A 17,328-nucleotide genomic window follows, 5' to 3' on the forward strand; every position below is an offset into this window, starting at 1 on the left:
GGAGATAAAAGGGGGAGGAGAGGGAGAAATCACCTACTTCACCCCTTGCTCCGCAGCCAAAATCAGGTCCACGCGCCCCAGACCCCATTCAGAGTATCTTCTTCTCCGGATACTACAGTAACCAACAGATTTATCCTCGGGGCTGCAGGCCCAGTTACACTAGGATGCTGGATCAGTGCAATCCACCCAGTCAGGAGAGAAACCCTCAACATGTGGCCTAGAATTGTTTATCTTCAGGAAATCCTTTTGGCTCATGTTCCCGCCAAGCTGGATGAAGTAGCTGCGGCAAAGCACACACTGCCCGGGTCTGACCGAGCACCCACGCTGAGCAAAGCCAGCGGCACAGCAGCCGAATTCTGCAGCGGGAGGGAAATTCGCTTATCCACAGGGACCTGGAGATGAGGTCTGAGGTGGCCCCAGGATGCCGGGCTCGGTGCACGAGGGGTTTCGGTGTGGTCCGTCCCAGCACCGTCAGCTGCAGAAGTGAGTCCATCCTGGGCGGGAGAACGGGGCAGCATCCCAGGAGATGACTCACGGCCATCCCCATCCCATCCCATCGCCTTCCCTAGACGGGCACTAGGATAAGGGCGTTCCTGCTCTCACAGTTATCAAGACAAGCACCGTCACCCAAGGCTTCCTCTCTCTGCGCATCTGATCTTCCCACCCTGCACTTACCAGAACGGTACTTGTCAAGTGGAAAGTCCCACTTCCATCCATTCAACTGCTCTGGAAGAAACCACCCTGCGGAAATGAGGTACTCCACAGCACTAATTTGGCTGATACAAGGACCACAGCCCTCTGGGCATCGCAGCTAATTTTACTGCGTTCCCTCCCTGAGCAAACATTTATAAGAAAAGGTGAGCTGGAAGGAAGGGGCGGGGGGGAACCAACCTTCCACAACTCAGAGTGAACAAAACTGGCATGCAAAACACCACCCTGCGAGATGAGGAAAAAGAAAAAAACAACAAAAAAAACCCCAAAAAACAAAACCAACCCAACACAAAACAAAACACAACAATATTGCATTTTAAGCTTGGCTTTGCAGCCCCTGAAAGAGCAGGGCTGCTGCCGAGCGGGGACCCCTGGCACAGCCCGAGACCCCAGCCCCGAGCAGCGCTCAGGACCTCACGTCACCCCTGGTCCCAACCGGTGGCAGCCCCTTGGCTTTGTGCACATGCTGGGGAGAAACTGCACAGAAATCATAATAAAAGATGGCAGGGCTGCTCACAAAGTGGATTTTTTTTTTTTTCTACATTTAATTTCCCGGTAGGGAGATTTCCCCCCCCCCTCCCCCCTTAAGCCAATTGAGACTCAGGCGATGGAACACAGAGTCGCTGCAGTCTGGCAGTACTTAATTTTTATTAGTGCTGAAAAGATCTTGGATTGCAATACCAAAGAAATGCTTCAAATTGTCTAGTCTTGCCTGTTGCACATCTTACGCAGCTTTTCTAAATCCTTTACTGTACAAGAAAAAGAGGATCCCTCTGTTTTGCAAATCAATGCATTTACCACAATATTGCAAACAAATTACTTCTACCAAGTGAGCGTTGCCTCTGTTTTCCACTTTAATAGTCTTACAAAATCTTATTAAGGTGTACAGCATACTTTAAGATAGGCCAGACGTAAAGATTGCTTGCTGAGCCTTTGAAAATACACAGCTAGAAATTACCAAGCCCTCTGCATACCGCCCTACGAAAGCAAGGCTGGGGCCAGACCAAGGGCCCTTTCGCCTATAGATCCTGGAAAATTCAGCTGAAATCCCAGAGCAAAAGGCCTGCAGCAAAGCATTGCCCATCCAAGGCCACAAAAGAGGCTAACTGGAATCTTGTTCAAGTTGTGAACAAAAATGACGAGCCCGATTTGCTCCCAAAATACCCTGCTACAATAGCCTCGCAGGTGCTTACCCCTCCTTTCTGCTGCAGGAGAAAAACAAAAAGCCCTTTACAAACAGCCGGATCAAAAATAAGTGCATTAAGCTTTCATTAAGGAGAACAGGACAAATGTCTCTGAACTACAAACGCTATCAATTATGGCTGGATGTCAAGAGCGGGCATGCTTTTAGACTAAATTGGCTTCAGTTGGAATTCCATCTCAGACAAAATGACCGAAGTTTGGGGAAAAAATGACTGGAGTCAGCAAGATGCAAGAGAGAGAGGGACTACAAAAGATTTTTACAGAGTATTGGTTCTGAGCAGCATCTGTGGCAGCGAGCGTCCCTATGAGAGCACGAAAAACAACGGAGGGGAGGGAGAGCACAACCCAGGACTGCTTCCCTTCCACCAGCCAGCCTCCTGCTAGTGCGTCGACGGCTCCTCTCCCCACCCAGCCCCGCCGCCCTACCTGCGGGCACGCAGCTCGATATCCAAATGCACTTTACAGCCATCGAAGCGGTGCCTCGTGCCAACCACCTGCCAGCAGCTCCCTGGATTTTGGCTAAGCCCGAGAAAGAGCCCATAATAAATAAATAAATAAATAAATTTAATGCATCTCTATATATTGCATTTATGCATATTTAATGTGCATATATTGCATATATATATATATATATAAAATATTGAAGTCACTGCAGCCTCTGGGCAGAACAGGCTTTTCCTGACCCAGCAGCTGTGCTACTGCCAGGCAGGAGGTGGGCGAGGGCAGGGCCTGGAAGAGACCTTTTAAAACAGGAAAGTTTCACTGTTTCCCCAGGCTACAACACTAAGCTAAGTTTTAAAACAGCTTGCCGCTTACTGCTCATCCCCTGCAGCGTACAGGCAGTACCAGCATCGCTCTCCTGCCATGACAGGGCGATGGCAATCCATGTAACAGCTCCACGCACAAGTCTTAGAGTTAAGTTTATTGCAAAAAGCAAAACACTAACTGCCCAAATCAAATGTTAACCAATTCAGGCAAACACTAGCGTGACCAACTCGCTGGTTGGATGTTGGATAATTCAAAGGAACTCAGCAAACTGCAGTGCAATGGTTACACCGAAAGCAGCCGGGGCTGCCCTGTGGTCGTAGAGCCAGAGCCTGCAGAAAGGGTGCAGGGAGTCACAGGAGAGCAAAACGACAGGAGAGAGATTATTATATAATAATAATTAAAAAGAAAAAATAGAAATGGCCTACAATCATCAGCAACATGAGCAGCAGTGTCCTTATTACCCATTTCCAATGACTAGGACACACTTTCTGACTGGCACGGCGTCCCTGAAGGCAAGACGCGGTCCGAGCACAGCACACTTCACCGACGTGTCCTTCATACAGCGCCCGCTGCCAACCACCACCCGGCAGCGGGAGGCTCCGGCGTGGCAGCGGCTGATCGCCAGCGGGCAGCAAACACCCACAGCCCGGCACCCCGAGCGCCGGGCATCAGCCCTGCCTGCAGCCCAGCGTCTGCACGGTCCCCACAAGTTAGAGAAAGCTGCAAATCTCTGGGTGAATAAGGGAAAACACTAAAAAAACCAAACCACTGAACCTCAATATCATTTGGTAATTAAAATGGGAGGGGAAGAAAAAAAAAAAAAAAAAAGATATTGTCTACTTGCAAGAGATGAGGGAGCCGGGGAGGCGGGCAGAGGCTGCAGGAGATGAGCAGCAGGGCTCTCCCAGCTGCCATGCAGTGGTGTGCACCATCTGCAGAGCTCAAAGCCCAGGTCTGGATGCTGGGGAGAGCACAGGCAGGTGAAGTCCACGAAACCCTGCGTATAGCACTGGCAAAACCTGCTTAGCAAAAACCAGCCCATCCTTCCCAACACCAGACCTCAGCAAGCACATAAATATTTCTAAGATGAGCAACGAGAAGCAGATTTCAGTCTAAACCCATAGGTAAGGTCCTTTCTAAGATCACCTCGGGATAGCCTGTCCCAGCACAGGGCAAGAGCTGCAGCCCGCTGCCCACCGCAGCCTAACCCACTCCCCCGGGCAGGGTTCGGCAGGGGACCTGAAGGACACTTTTGGGCAGAAGACCACCGAAGCGCCCAGCCGAGCCACGCAGGAAAACCTCCGCACTGCCCTCCGGCCCCAGCACCCACTTCCTACACACAACTAAATACAGGAAATTCCCTTGAAAAATCCCCCAAGTAAACATTTTCAGGGAAAGGCAACTGGGTTAATAGCACACTTAGTCACCCCGTGTCCGAGTTTCTTGGAAAATTCACACTTCCCAGGCACCCCAGCCGGGCTGAGCAGCTCGGTGACTCCCTCACCCCTGCCGCTGCGATGCCAGCTCCTCCAGCGGGCAGATCTCAGCCACGGATGTCACCAGAGATGTCCCTCCACTCGGCCACCCCTGCGTTTCTCAGCAAGAAATGTGGGTTAAAGTCCCTGCATCCAAGGGGACACGGAGTCCCAAGCCCCAAGGAATTAGCAGCCAAAGGCTGTTTTCCTGTTGCACGCCGCTGCGGATAAGAGATGCAAGTGTGGGTACCATGGGAGAAAGATGCTCATCACAGGGACCCAACCCTTTGCATTGCTAAAAACATGGTCACTGGCAGAACAACTCATTTTGGTGTGAAGGTTTCTTCTGGCTGAGAGACTCCAGTAATGCTCTCCACCAGCTTTGCTTTTAACTAACATTTCAGAAAAATCTCTCCACTAGAGAGGACGTCAACTGTTACAGCCAGAAAGCAGCAGTTTTAATCAGAAAGGAAGTGCATAAACCAAAGGCAACAGGATGAAATTAAAGGCAAGGCTGAAAAGCCTGCTATTAATAGATGGCCTGTTTGCTTTTACAATTTTTATTGTTAAAAGCAAACCGCCATGCCTTCAGCTGCAACTCAGTTCAGCTCCAAACCTTCCCCGCACAGCCCAGACAATCATTATTATTCTTAGCAAAATACCAACCGGAGACAAAAAGGGTTTCGAGTGAAGAATAAAATACAGCTTCGAGATGCGTGTCCACACAAAAGTTTCTGTACACCGCAGGTTTAATTGGCAGCACCATTTATCATTAACATTTGACCGGTGCTTTCCATTCCTTCCTCACAGTGATTTCCAACCTCTCCAAACTTTAACTGCACGCATGAACGTTTCCATGCAGCTGCTTGTCTGAGGCTGGCTTCTTCTGTTTGATTTTTATTTAGTTTTAGCCAAATGGTTGAGCTATTTCTGGGAATAAGGCTACGGTTAGGAGGCTGCTTTGCAATGTTAAATAGAAATGGTTACAGGAATTTGAGAAAATCCTGTGTCCCCATTTTCCACGGAATTTGAGAAACTCCCGTGTCCCCATTTTCCAGGGTAGAGGCATCAAAAAGGGATTTCAGTCCCGGGGAAGAGCCTTTTGCAGCTCCAGGTTCCCAATTTGAGCCTCTGCTCTCTTCTCTGTGGTCAAGCATGGCCTGCCCTGCGGCTGCTATAGAGGAACTGGCCCCGAGCGCGTGAAACGCCGTATCATGTTAAATACGTTACAAAATAAATTCCAGCAACGTTCATGAAAAATTAAAGTCGCCTCATTAAAATCCACGCTCTTTTGAAGTGTGGGATTTCTCCAAGCAGAGCTGCCACCCCACGTCACGCAGACACCCCAGCCCCAACCTTTGCTGCCTGTGGGTTTTTGAAATATCAATGAAAGCAAAACGCTTCTTGCGGAACTTGGCAGTCAGGTACAAGGTATCTGACATGCGACTTCACTCTCAAGGTGTAAACCTGCCGGACTGGGGAAAAAAAAAAAAAAGCAATTCTCAAGACTTCCTCTTCCTACCTATGCTCTTCTTTCTTATTAGAATAGGAACTGCAATCACATACTGTAATGTTTGGTTCACACTCTCTAAAAAGAAAAAAAAAGCAAGTGTGAAAGAAAGTCGCAGATGTGCTCTGTGTCCCAAAATAGACTTTATTACACATTTGCTGCAAAAACCAAAGACGGGAGTGTAAATCAGCATCCTCCACCCCAGACTCCGACATCTCCCACTACATGTACTCCAGCATCCCCACCCGCCCCTGCCCCTCCTCACCTACTCCCCATTGCCAACCGCAGGCACGGGGAATTTATTTCCCTTCTAAAAAGTGACTTGGGGCCATTTCTCATTTTCTGCCATTTGAATAGGTCTCAATGGGGGTATTTTCCTGCAGAGCACCAGGGAGGACCTGCCCCACAGGGCTCAGCATCACTGCCTGCCCTGCTCCTTCCCAGGCTCGAATCATCTCCCCAGCCTCCAGCACACGCCTTTTGAGTCAGCACATGCCTTCTCCGAGGCCATCCTCCCGCCTCTGGTCCTCCCCAAGGGACCAGGCAGGGCTGCGGGGACATGAGGGGACAAACTGCTGTGCTCTGGTCCTGCTGATGGTGATGGCTCTGAGCATCCCAACCCAGACCCCGTCCCCCAGCAGCACCAGCCTTGCCCCCCGAGGTGGGCACTCGGGGTAAGATGGCCTTCAAAAAATCCAAAAGGGCTTTGCAAAACTACAGCAGAGCCCAAACGCAGCCCCAAACCTCACACCAGGCACCGCTCGTGTGCACGTGAGCCCCCACCCGCAGGGACAGGACCCTTCCCCTTGCCGCTTCAGGAAGGGTAAGGATCTGGAAAGGAAGTTTGTGACACTCGCAAGCACTTTAGCGAGGGATGCCCTTTCCTGCTGCCCGCAGAACACCAGCGGCACAGCGGGCACAGCCCGGGGATGCAAAGCAAGTGGTGAAGCAGTGCCTGGGGAGCCTGGCTGGGGCAGTGCCCACAGAAGTGACAAACCACAGGTGACATTAAAGCCCAGCTCAAGTGCCTGTCCCCTGCAACCCTGCCTCGTGGCAGTTTGCAAGCAATTTTTTTTAATTAGATAAAATGAGCCCCAGATGGAAAAGCTCCATGTGAAAGCAGCACCAAGCATGCAAATTAAGAGTAACAGTCAGTTACAAAGGCAGCTCCTCGGTTTTAGGGCTGCACAAAGCAAACCTCCTTCGCTTTCCTTACCGTCCCTCCGCTGTGAGGTAAGCCCGAGGCGTTCCAGCGGGGACACCAAGGGACAGGTCCTGACCCAGGGGAGCTGACAAGTCCCGGGGAGAGGAGGGCAGTGAACCCCACGCAGCTCCACAACCAACCTGGGGGTACCCCCATTGCTGGCAGCCACGCAGCAGAGACCCAACAGAGACCCCAGGAGAAGACCAGTAAGGGACCACCCTTACCAGCCTACAGCAAGGCAAAAGCACCGAGTCATGACCCAGGGAGAAGCACTGCACCCGCGCCTAAGAGCCATCTTCCTTCCCCCAACGTCAAGCAAACGTTCTCGAGAGCCAGCAGCTCAGGACCAGGCCAGCACTTGCTAAACGCCAGGGATTTACCAGGGCACAGGCTGCAAAGAGGATCAGGCCCCAAGGTATTTAATTAAAAGGGAATAACACAACTAAGGTCCTGTTGTTAGACACTGCACAAACACTCGAAGCGAAGAACTCTACTCTCGATTAGGGACTGTTGTTATTTTCTTACCCTGGATTTTACACGAGAATAGGAAAATACCAGATCGAGGACCTGCACTAACCACAGAGGAAAGAGACCCAGGTGGCAACGCCGCGACGGACCAGCACTGGCCCACGGGCTCAGCCAGCACCGGGCACCCTGAGAGGAGGGAGAGCACCCCAGGGTGCTTCCCCCCCCTCCAGCCTTCCTGTGCCATGGGCAGGGTGATGGCTCGCTTCCAGACCGGCCTTAAATAAAAGCAAACGGAGGGGGGAACTGAAAACAACGGGGCATCGGTAACTTTTCTTTCTGGATTTCTTACTTAGTTCTTACAACAGCCAGGACCTGCACCAGCCCCGCAGCACCGGCAGAGCTGTGATGCGTAGCTGTGGCCCGGAGATACGGCTGTCTGTGCACTTCAGAAGAACCCAGGAAAAGTAATTAAGGAAAAAAGCAAGTTGTCTTTGATGCATGACGCAGGCACCAGCAATTCTGACTCCCAGGCATCTGCCAAGCAAGTTTGGAAGCGGGCAGCGCTCGCCCCGCTCCTGCAAGGAGCCCAGCACGAGGAGACGGACCCAAACCCTCCCCTGGTCACCAAGCCCCACTCCTGCAAGGAGCCCAGCACGAGGAGACGGACCCAAACCCTCCCCTGGTCACCAAGCCCCACTCCTGCAAGGAGCCCAGCACAAGGAGATGGACCCAAACCCTCCCCTGGTCACCAACACGCTTCCCCACTCTACTCCCGCATCCTCCCCACAACAGCCGCGTACAAGCAGCATGAGACTCAAAATAAGACTCTAATGCCAGAATCTGTTTCCAAAAGAGAATTAAAGTTATATTTCAAGTTGACAGTATCTCCTGAAAGTGGATTAACCATGGCAATTCAATCCTGCCTCCCCGCAGCGATCCCAGCTCGACTCCCCTTTTGGCAGGGATGATTTCAGCGGTGTAAATTGAAGTTCAGAATCCAATTTGTTTCTGCAGAGAGCATCAGTGTGTACCCTGGGGTAGCAAAGCAGACCCACATACACTACTCTGCCCCTCTTGCTCTTTTTACCATCCTGTTTTGTACCCTATCCAGGATAAAAAAGTTTATGGGAGGGAGAAACGGAGCCATGTAACAGTCATGTTGATAGGGCAAGGCACACTCGTCGTGCCTAAGCAGTGAAATACATCTGAAAACCGGATTTTTAATATCCGTTGGTATTTATGAGCCTCTGGCAGAGACCATGCAGCAGAGAGGTGACAACATTTGTCTGAGTTAGCCCTATGGAATCTTAAGTGTCAGATAATCTGCAACCTTTAATAACTGCAGTGAATTTTCTGCAATGCCACTGCCACAAGACAAGCACCTCTTGAAGCCCCGTGCCACCCATACAGGACCGAGGGCAAGACGGCACCTCGGGGATACCTCTGTGGAGATCGCCGTGGGCTGTCCTGTTGGGGTGACCAACCCAAACCCAGCCAGCTCCTGGGAGACCCGCAGGGCTGGGGACAGGGGAGAGCAGCAGCACGGCAGGTGGCAGGAGCTGCTATCAGCCCAAGGACAGGGAGACCCACGCCGCGTGCACCAGCCTGATAACAAACACAGCTCGTTGCTGCCCAAACGCCGCTTGCAAAGCCCGTAGATGGAAAGTGTCCAACAACCCTCAGCAACACCACAGTCACCCTGATGTGCTCCAGAATCCCCAAGCAGAGTTTTTCCTCTAAGTACCAACCTCTAACCCTCCAAATACGTGCTGCAACAGTTCAGCCCCAAACAAAGCGGTAAGAAATACCTGGGTTCAGTGTTCAGGACTGCTTCTTCTCCACTCTGGTGGACACCAGGCCCCAGCAGCGGTGCATGTCCCCTGCCCACTCCGAGGGACTGCAAGAGGTGGCGTGGAGCTGGTGCGGGACCACTGGGACCACCGGGCAGCGCAGGGGTCACGCTTTGCGTGTGCGGAGGATGCTGGAGCCGGAGCCCAGCCAGGCACCTCCGTGGCATCCCAGAGCTGCTGGTACCTGCTCATGGGAGGTGGCCACCTAAAAATGCTTTTAGCCAAACTTGGTGGCTCCAGAAGAGACGCTTCATACCCCAAGTGCCACTTGATATGCCTTAGAAAAAGCCTCCTGCAAGGGAGGTGTAGGAAGCAGGTAAGACGAGGCAGAGCTAAATTCAAAGTCAGAAACTTGGGGCACGGAGATTAGATCTGATACATTTGTCCCCGGGGCTGCAAAACAATAGTTGCAGTAGGTGTGTTCTCTGCAAGGCTAACCCAAAGTCTTCAACAGCAGTCCACAGAACAAACACACAGATGAGAAAATTAACCATTTTTTTCCCCCCAGAGCTGCTGCAGAGCTACCTCCAGACTCAAAAAGGAGATTAAAGAGTCCCTTGTGCTGAAAGCCTGGAAATCCGGCACAAACAGCTCGCTCAAAACCAAAACGAAATGTGAAACTACATCTCCCAGCGGTTCTGGCTTTGCGGGCAGCTGCAGGCAGAGCCCATTATTCCGGCAGGTAACCAGGTGCCAAGAGGTGCAGCGTGCCTCAGGAAACAGCTCCTGAACCTCCGAGGGTGTACACGCTACCCTAATGACATATGCCGGCTGTTTAAACTTGAGGAACTTTGTTAACTACACACTGCGCAATAAATGACACTGCTAAATAAACAGAAGCTCCCGAAATTATGTTAAAACACCGTTTTTGCCACACTTGCTGCAGAAGAGGAAAAAATGAGTAATTACAGAGTTCAGGCCAAGCAATGAGGTCACGGTGAAATCTCCAAGTAGCATATGTGGCACCGGGAGGGTTTCTAACGTATCTGGGGACACGAAGCGGGTGGAAAAGCGGCGGGCAGCACCCGGACAACTGCCCTGCAGGTCGCCTGGCCTCTGACCATGCGACTTCGGGTGCGTGCTTCCAGGGACTGAGAAGTCCCCTCCTCGAGGTTTGGGGTTTGGTTTTTTTTTTTTTTTGGGGGGGGGTGGGGGGCGGGGGGGGCGGCGGGAAATAATAAGGTTCGGGCTCTCGCAGCAAAGGCAACTTCCCGTGAGGAGCCGCAGCGCGGGCAGGGCCCTGCCCGCGAGGTTTCGCAAGGCGGGGAGCTGCCGCGGGGCTCGCCGGCAGCACCGGGCCGGGAGCGCTGCGGCCGCGACCCCCGCCGCGGGGACGCGCCCGTTCCCCCCGCTGGCACACCCTCCCCGGCAAAACAGATCCAGGAAAAGGGGGGGGGGGGAGGGGGGAATAAAACAAAAATACCGATAACGAACTTTTCCCCGCCCGGCACCCCCGCACTCACCAGGCGGCTCAGGCTGCGGCGGAGCATCGCGGCGGCGCCCGGCCCCGCCGCCCTCACCGCCGCATCGCCCGGCGCGGCTCGGCTCGGCCCGGCTCCTAGGCTGCCCGCGGGCCGCGCCGCCGGCCGCGCACCATGCCCGCCGCGGGGCCCGGCCCGGCTCGGCTCGGCCCGGCCGCGCTCGGCTGGCGCCGCTTCCCCGCGCCCCCGCTTTTGTCCCGCCGCCGCCCGGGAGGCGGGCGCCGCCCGCCCCGGAGCAGGCTGGGAGCTGTAGTGCCGGGGCGGCGCCGGCGGGGAGCCCGCCGCAGCCCGGGCGGACGGCGGCTGCCGGGGCGAGGGCGGCGGAGCCTGGCGGGGCGAGGGCGGCGGCGCTGCCGGCTCTCGCCGGGGAGGAGCGGCCCCGGGGACACGGCCTGGGGGCCGGCAGCGCTCAGCGCCCTGCGGGCAGGGAGCGGCCCGGGGCTCGGCCCGAAAGCGAAGCAACCGAGGGAGGGGAAGGGCTGTAGCGGCGGCTTGAGAGAAGCACCATCCCTGCGGCCGCCGCAGCCTTTGGGCTAGGCGCTTCTGTCCGCCTTCCCAACCCCTCACTGGAGCCACGGCTAGACAGCGGGTACAATCTGATGTTTAACGCAGGACCCCTCCCTTCCCGTGTCACAGCCCTCCTAATAATCCTCGGGGACAAAAGTCCAGTCGCTGCCCTGATGCTCAAGCAAATATCATAAACACACCTTGGAACGCCTTCCCCGAGTCGTGACTGACCATGGAAGGTGTTTGGGGCTCCTTGGTGTTCTTCCCACTGCAAACTCTCCCCAGGAGGCTCCGGGCACACCCCCAGGAGAGCACCCCTCCGGCACTGCCTTGGGGGCTAAGCCGGCCAGCCAGCAAGCCCAGCCTAATCCCTGGGGCAGTTTTGCAGCTCCTGAGCCCAGTACTGCCCAGCTTTCCCTGGTGCCTCCAGCCTTTCGGCAGCACACGGGCCAACCCCTATCTTCCCTCTGGGCTGGGATAACACGCGTGGAAACAACACCCACCTGAACTAGCTTCCTCCAGGGAGCATCTCCCTGGTCCAGAGGGCAGAGCATGAGAAGGTTTGTTTCCACATAAATCACCAAAATTGAGATGAGATGAGATGTAGCCTAACAAAATCTGTGTTTTCTGTTACATTTTTGACATCGTTATTGCCTGCCAATAAACCAGCCTTTTCCGGAGCAATAGCCTCTGTAACAGCACGGGGCAAGGAGTTTTCCTGGCGCTGTCCCTTGCCGACAGCCCCGAGCACTCCGGGAGCAGGAGGGCTGCTCGACCCCACCGGCCAGGAGCTGCTGTCATTTCAGGCACCTGAATTGCTCCTATATTTTAAAGCAGACCTCTCCCTGGAAACTGGGCAAAACTCACCTCGTTGCACCACAACAGGGCCCAGACAGCAGCTGTGGGCTTCCAGAGACCTGGAAAACACACAGAGATTTTTCACTTGACATTTTTAATGCAAGAATAGTAGCATATTGATTTACTAAGGCTAAAATCAGTCGCATTTGCTCTACTTAAGCACCAACTGCCTGGCAGTTTTACACAGTATGATATCTGTAAGCTCACACAGAAAGCCTGCCCTGGGCAGCACCAAAATAGCAGTCAGGTGTTGGACAGGCAGGAGCCTACTGGGTGTTTTTTTTTTTTAACCCCAGTTATCCCAGGGCAGCAGTAGGCAGGTCGGTGAAGGCTCCCACATCCCCGCTGAGCAAGGCAGCATACCCAAGGGGACAGCCAGCACTCATCTGAACCCCAAGTGCAGCCTTCCCTCCGTTCTCCATGCAGCTGTGCTGTCACCTTTCTGCACAAAAGCCTAACCGCAACAGAGGAAACTAGAAAACAATGCTAGGCAGTTTTAAACACATTTTAAAATAATGAATGGAAAATGTTAAACATCTTAATATAATGCCTAACCGGTTTAGCTCTAGGCTTCCCTCCCCCACAAAACAACAACAGAGAACTAAACTTAGATCAACACTATACTGCAGCTTTTGCACTGCTTTTTTGATACTTCCCTGCCATTTTTCTAGCCTGTGTGCATTGGCTAGAAGAGGCACTTGTTCTTCTCAGACATTTTTCCTGTTGCAGAGCTCTGCAGTGGGCGTTGAACAGACTGGTGATGCCCAGTGAACCACCAGCCTTTGGGGCCAGGCACCTATGTGTTTCCAAAGGCCAAGGCAGCCTGGCTTACCTGGCCCATAGAAAAAAAGCTATATTCTCTTCAATATATTCCTACAGGTACAGTTACTCCTCATCTTTCACCTGCGTTAACTGGTAAGAAAGGAAGTTGGTCTCGCCAGCAGAAGAGAAGATCCATGCAGCTACACTTGTCTTCATGATTCCCATGCTGTACAAATTGCAGCCCCTATCCAGTTTAGTTTGAAATGCTGCTATTTTTAAAAAGTTTGCTGGAGTTAGAACTAAAATGCAAGACTTAGAGACTGTGATATAGAATTAAGCATTAGATAGGTCATTATCTTTAACGTATCGCCAACAGTGGCTGTGGCTAAGGTGTCGGAGAGAGACCCTCTTCCAGGGAGCTTCCAGATGAAGCAAGTGGAGGTCTTGGTAGTGTTAGGTTTACGGTTAGTGTTACGGTAGCATTAGGTTTATGGTTAACACTTGGTAGTGTTAGGTTTACAGTTGGACTCGATGACCTTAAAGGTCTTTTCCAACCTGTACGATTCTGTGAAGTCCAAGCAAATCAGCACAGCTGGGAAGAAGGTACGGGCGAGCATTTGGTCTCCCATACTCAGCCAGAGCAGAACCATAGCCTCCTGCCTGCCGTGGACCAGACTGCTTAAACTCATCCGTCTCCCTACTGACCCTGCACAGCCAAAGGCATGATTTCACTGGAGAAATCAAGGCAACTGTCATCCCCCCTTTTGCTGCTGACACGGTGGCCACAGGGCAGCGAAAGCCCGATCTCAGCAGAAACCATCCCCACAGAGAGGAAGCAAAACCACCCTGACTGGGCTTTTTCGCACCCTGAAACAGCCTGATTCAGCTGCTGCTTTGGTAGCAACTGTATCAGCTCACAGGTCTTTACAAGGAAATCTGTTTTTAATGCACCTTTTAATGCCACAAACACCCGGTCCCCGTGCTGATAAGGCACATGGCACAGGCGGTACCAAAGGGCCTCCGGCACGGAGCCAGCAGGGACTCCATCCTGCACCCAGGCATGCCCTCCCCATGGCAAGGGGAGACAAGCGGCAGGTCCCAGGGAGAATTTTGCACAATACAGCTCAGCTGGGACCCGTCACCACTTCAGCTAGCATCAAAAACTAGTTATCCAGTACATCAGCCAAGCTCTCAGCAGACTGCTAACCAGGGCATGAACAGAATGACCCAAGGGATTGCTGTGAACTACTCACAGCTTGGGAGGGCCCATTAAATCCTTTCACAAAGTAGTTTTCATGTCCTGTAACCTTTGTTTTTAATGCTCACAGCGATGCAGGCTTTTGAACCTCAGTCCCTGGCCCGTAGCTTAGCAGGAGGGGGAGCCAGCCTCCCCACTAACCTTGGGACACATGCTAACCCTCACTGCCTTTTTTTTTTTTTAACACACATTTATTTTTGCAGTGTTCTTTGCTTCTTCTGCCATCGTGTGGCCAGTTAGAGGATAAGACCTGTCTTTGGTAGAACGTGCAATCGGCTTGCCGTGTCTTAAAACTGTTTTATGGATTTTCATAATATCCGGTGGAGTATAAAGTCAATGGAGATGTATTACTTCTCTTCAAGGTCCATCCCACCTCCTGACGAGTACTACAGATTTATCTTTAATGTTGTGATGGCTTGAAGTAGATCTTGTTAATCCAACTGTTTAGATTGACAGCCAATTTATTCTGAGGGCATGACCTCCCTGTTGACTTGCTGCTTGTGGAGCTCCTGCTCACACTGGGCAAGAGGATCAGGGAAAGGGCGCTCGCTGCTGACTTCCACCACAACTACCAGCTTTCAAAGCCATTTTTCCCCCCCCCCGAGAACCATCCCAGGGCCATCTCCATCTGGGAAAGCCTGAGTTCACGCTCAGGGCTGCTGCAGTCATGGCACTCTGCAGACTGGCAGGGCTCTGTCCTTGCCCATGGGTACATTGATGTGTGCCAGGAGCCCTTCCCTGCCTGCCTTGGGGGGATGCCAAGGAGGAGCTGGCAACACCATTTTTTTCCTCCTCTTCTCCTGAATGGGGCAGATCCTTCACTGATTTGGTGACAAACGTTGTTTCGTAAGAAACAAGAGCATTTTTGCCAGCAGATCCCAAGGCAGAATCCCGGTCTGCTCACACCCAAGACTTTCAAATCCACCCTGCAGTGATCTTTGCCTACCCTGCCAGCGTGGGGCTGACCAACGGGCACAGGACCAGGAGCTTGCTTTCTGAAAGCAGCCAAAGCCACCCAAACACTGTTATCTGCTGGAGTCCTACATATGGCCTTCAGCTGCTGACATCTCTGGGTACTTCTCATTGCCCCTCACCAGGGTGGGGTGTAGGCTTCATCCTCCCCTCATGCCCATCTGCCTGGAAAAAGCAGGTCTCGGCCAGGACGGGCCAGCGAGCACTCAGCATGCCGTCGAGGGTGTTACAAGGCGGGATTGCATCATACTCATGCATACACAGAGAAGGCAATAACTCTGTCTGCAGAGGGGTTTGCGCCTCAGCAATTCCCTCAGAGCCTGCGCATCCCGTCCCTCCCCGGATCACCGGGGCCTGACAAGCACCGGTGGAGAGCATCACGCAGTGCCAGTTTCCAAAGTCCTGCCTCACAGCCTGTGCCAAAAACATCTGCTTCCGACTTATGACTTCCTCTGGGAAGCCACAACCTGCAGCAGGGACCTCCCAGGGAGTGCTCTGGGCTCTCCCCAGCCTTCCTGGAAAAAGGAAGGAAGAGGCAAGTTCAGAGCCTGCACTAAGCACTACTGAGTTGACTCAGCAGCAGCATCCACGCTGCAGTGTCTGTCAAGCAGGGGGATTTGGACGTGCTTTTTTCCGCCCCAGGTACATTTTAAATCAATTTATCAATCCACCAGCAGCTTTCTTTGCTGGAGCAGGGCACGGGGTTCAGATGCTGGTAGCTGCAAGCCCGTGCAGCAGTTGTACCTTGCAACCTATGAACACAAGCCCAACAAAAAACGCAACAAAAGACCTACAAAATCACCCCCAAAACATCTTCCTACAGCTGCACTAGGCAGGGAAGGTGGGTTGTAAAGTCTAACACAGAGCACAGCTTGGGTAACAAGAAAGATTTACATCACAGGTCAGGGATACGGGCTAGGGTCTTGCTAAACCCAGCTGCACTGAAATATAAATGCAGTTTAATAAGGTGAAAGTTCTCACACAGACAAGGCCTGAGCTCTGGTTGCTGCAGAATAATTTAAAATGAAAACTTTGGGTTAATAAATTGGCTCGTGATCCCATATCCAGTGATATTCTGTGGCAAAAGCCCTTCTAATTAATACACTGATAGTCCTTCTCAAGAAGCACTTTCCACTTATAGTCTGAAATAACCTATTCAAATATGTAACAACTTACAGAGTGATAATTTATGAAAGAGAAAGACTACCAATTTTAGTTAACAGAATTTCCCTTTTTAAAAACAAGCTTTTTATAAGAGGGGAAAAAAAAACCGCAAGTATATTTAGTACATGATGTGACAAATCTATATACCTCAGATTCCAGCACATTCTCTTGTGCCCTGAGACAAATACATCCATTAAATAAATTTGATTACATCCTTCCTCCTCCTGCCAGCAATAATGTCTCCAACAAGGCTCATTTAACCTAGAAAGGGAAAGTTTTCATATTTTCTTAATTTCCAGTCCTCATTATCTTCTCTTTCCCTGCAAAGTCTTAATAGCCTCTTTCATAACAATCAAGAGAAGCTTGGGGAGTTACTCTCATATAATTAAGCCTTGTTTTTTCTAACAATTCTGCAGAATACATGACAGCAAACACTCCAGCTCTCATTTTTAATGCAATACAACAGAGGATCTACAACTGATAACAAAACCCTGAAAGAAACCCTGTGCATGGTTATTCATTATTCAATGTATACAGCCTCTGAGAGCCAGAGGAGGGTGAAAGCTGCCCGATATCACATGCCAGCATTTTTCAGCTCAATATTTTGAATAATCTCAAGGAAATGGGCTGTGCCCTAGTGTGCTTATAAAAAATAAAAGTATTATTTCCCAACACTTCCTTTTTCTGACTGAGCTAGGAAACTGCCTTAAGAGCATGCTGGCACCCAGCCCACCTGAATCAGAGGGCAGGAGCTGCAAGCATGAGAAAGCGTACACGGCAATCAACTTCTCAAGCTCACAAAAACATCCACTCCAGGCTTTTATCAACCCAAACACCCATTCCGAGGTTTAAAATCCACTAACCTTGCTCATATATATTTATTTAAGTATATACATACTGTACCCAGCTTTCAGCAAACAGTGTAACCTGAGAAAGAGCCCCACACCTTAGCACTGCCTGATTAGCACATTCGTGGTACCTCCAGCCCTATCCCAAGGGATGGCAAAGCCAGGGAGCAGAGGCACTCACCTCCCCACCAGCCACCGCTGCTGTGGGGCAAGACATTTTTTATTAATATTTTTACCTTTGGTCCAAGAACAGAGAGGGGAGAGCTGCATGCAAAAGACCTTCACCACC

General features: G+C 51.9%; 1 protein-coding gene across 6 annotated transcripts in view; it reads right to left on the minus strand.

Annotated features, from left to right (window-relative positions):
- The window catches only part of ATP11C (ATPase phospholipid transporting 11C (ATP11C blood group)), a 56,967-nt gene extending 46,085 nt beyond the window's left edge, over positions 1-10,882 (minus strand). For all 6 annotated transcript variants that reach the window (XM_075513412.1, XM_075513417.1, XM_075513414.1 and 3 more), the window contains exon 1: positions 10,653-10,882. In XM_075513412.1, the coding sequence (XP_075369527.1) occupies positions 10,653-10,679 (27 nt within the window). In that variant the 5' untranslated portion in view covers positions 10,680-10,882. The remainder of the gene's footprint in view (positions 1-10,652) is intronic.
- Positions 10,883-17,328: the final 6,446 nt, after the last annotated feature.

Source organism: Mycteria americana, chromosome 10, assembly GCF_035582795.1.
Source record: "Mycteria americana isolate JAX WOST 10 ecotype Jacksonville Zoo and Gardens chromosome 10, USCA_MyAme_1.0, whole genome shotgun sequence".
NCBI lineage: Eukaryota > Metazoa > Chordata > Aves > Ciconiiformes > Ciconiidae > Mycteria > Mycteria americana.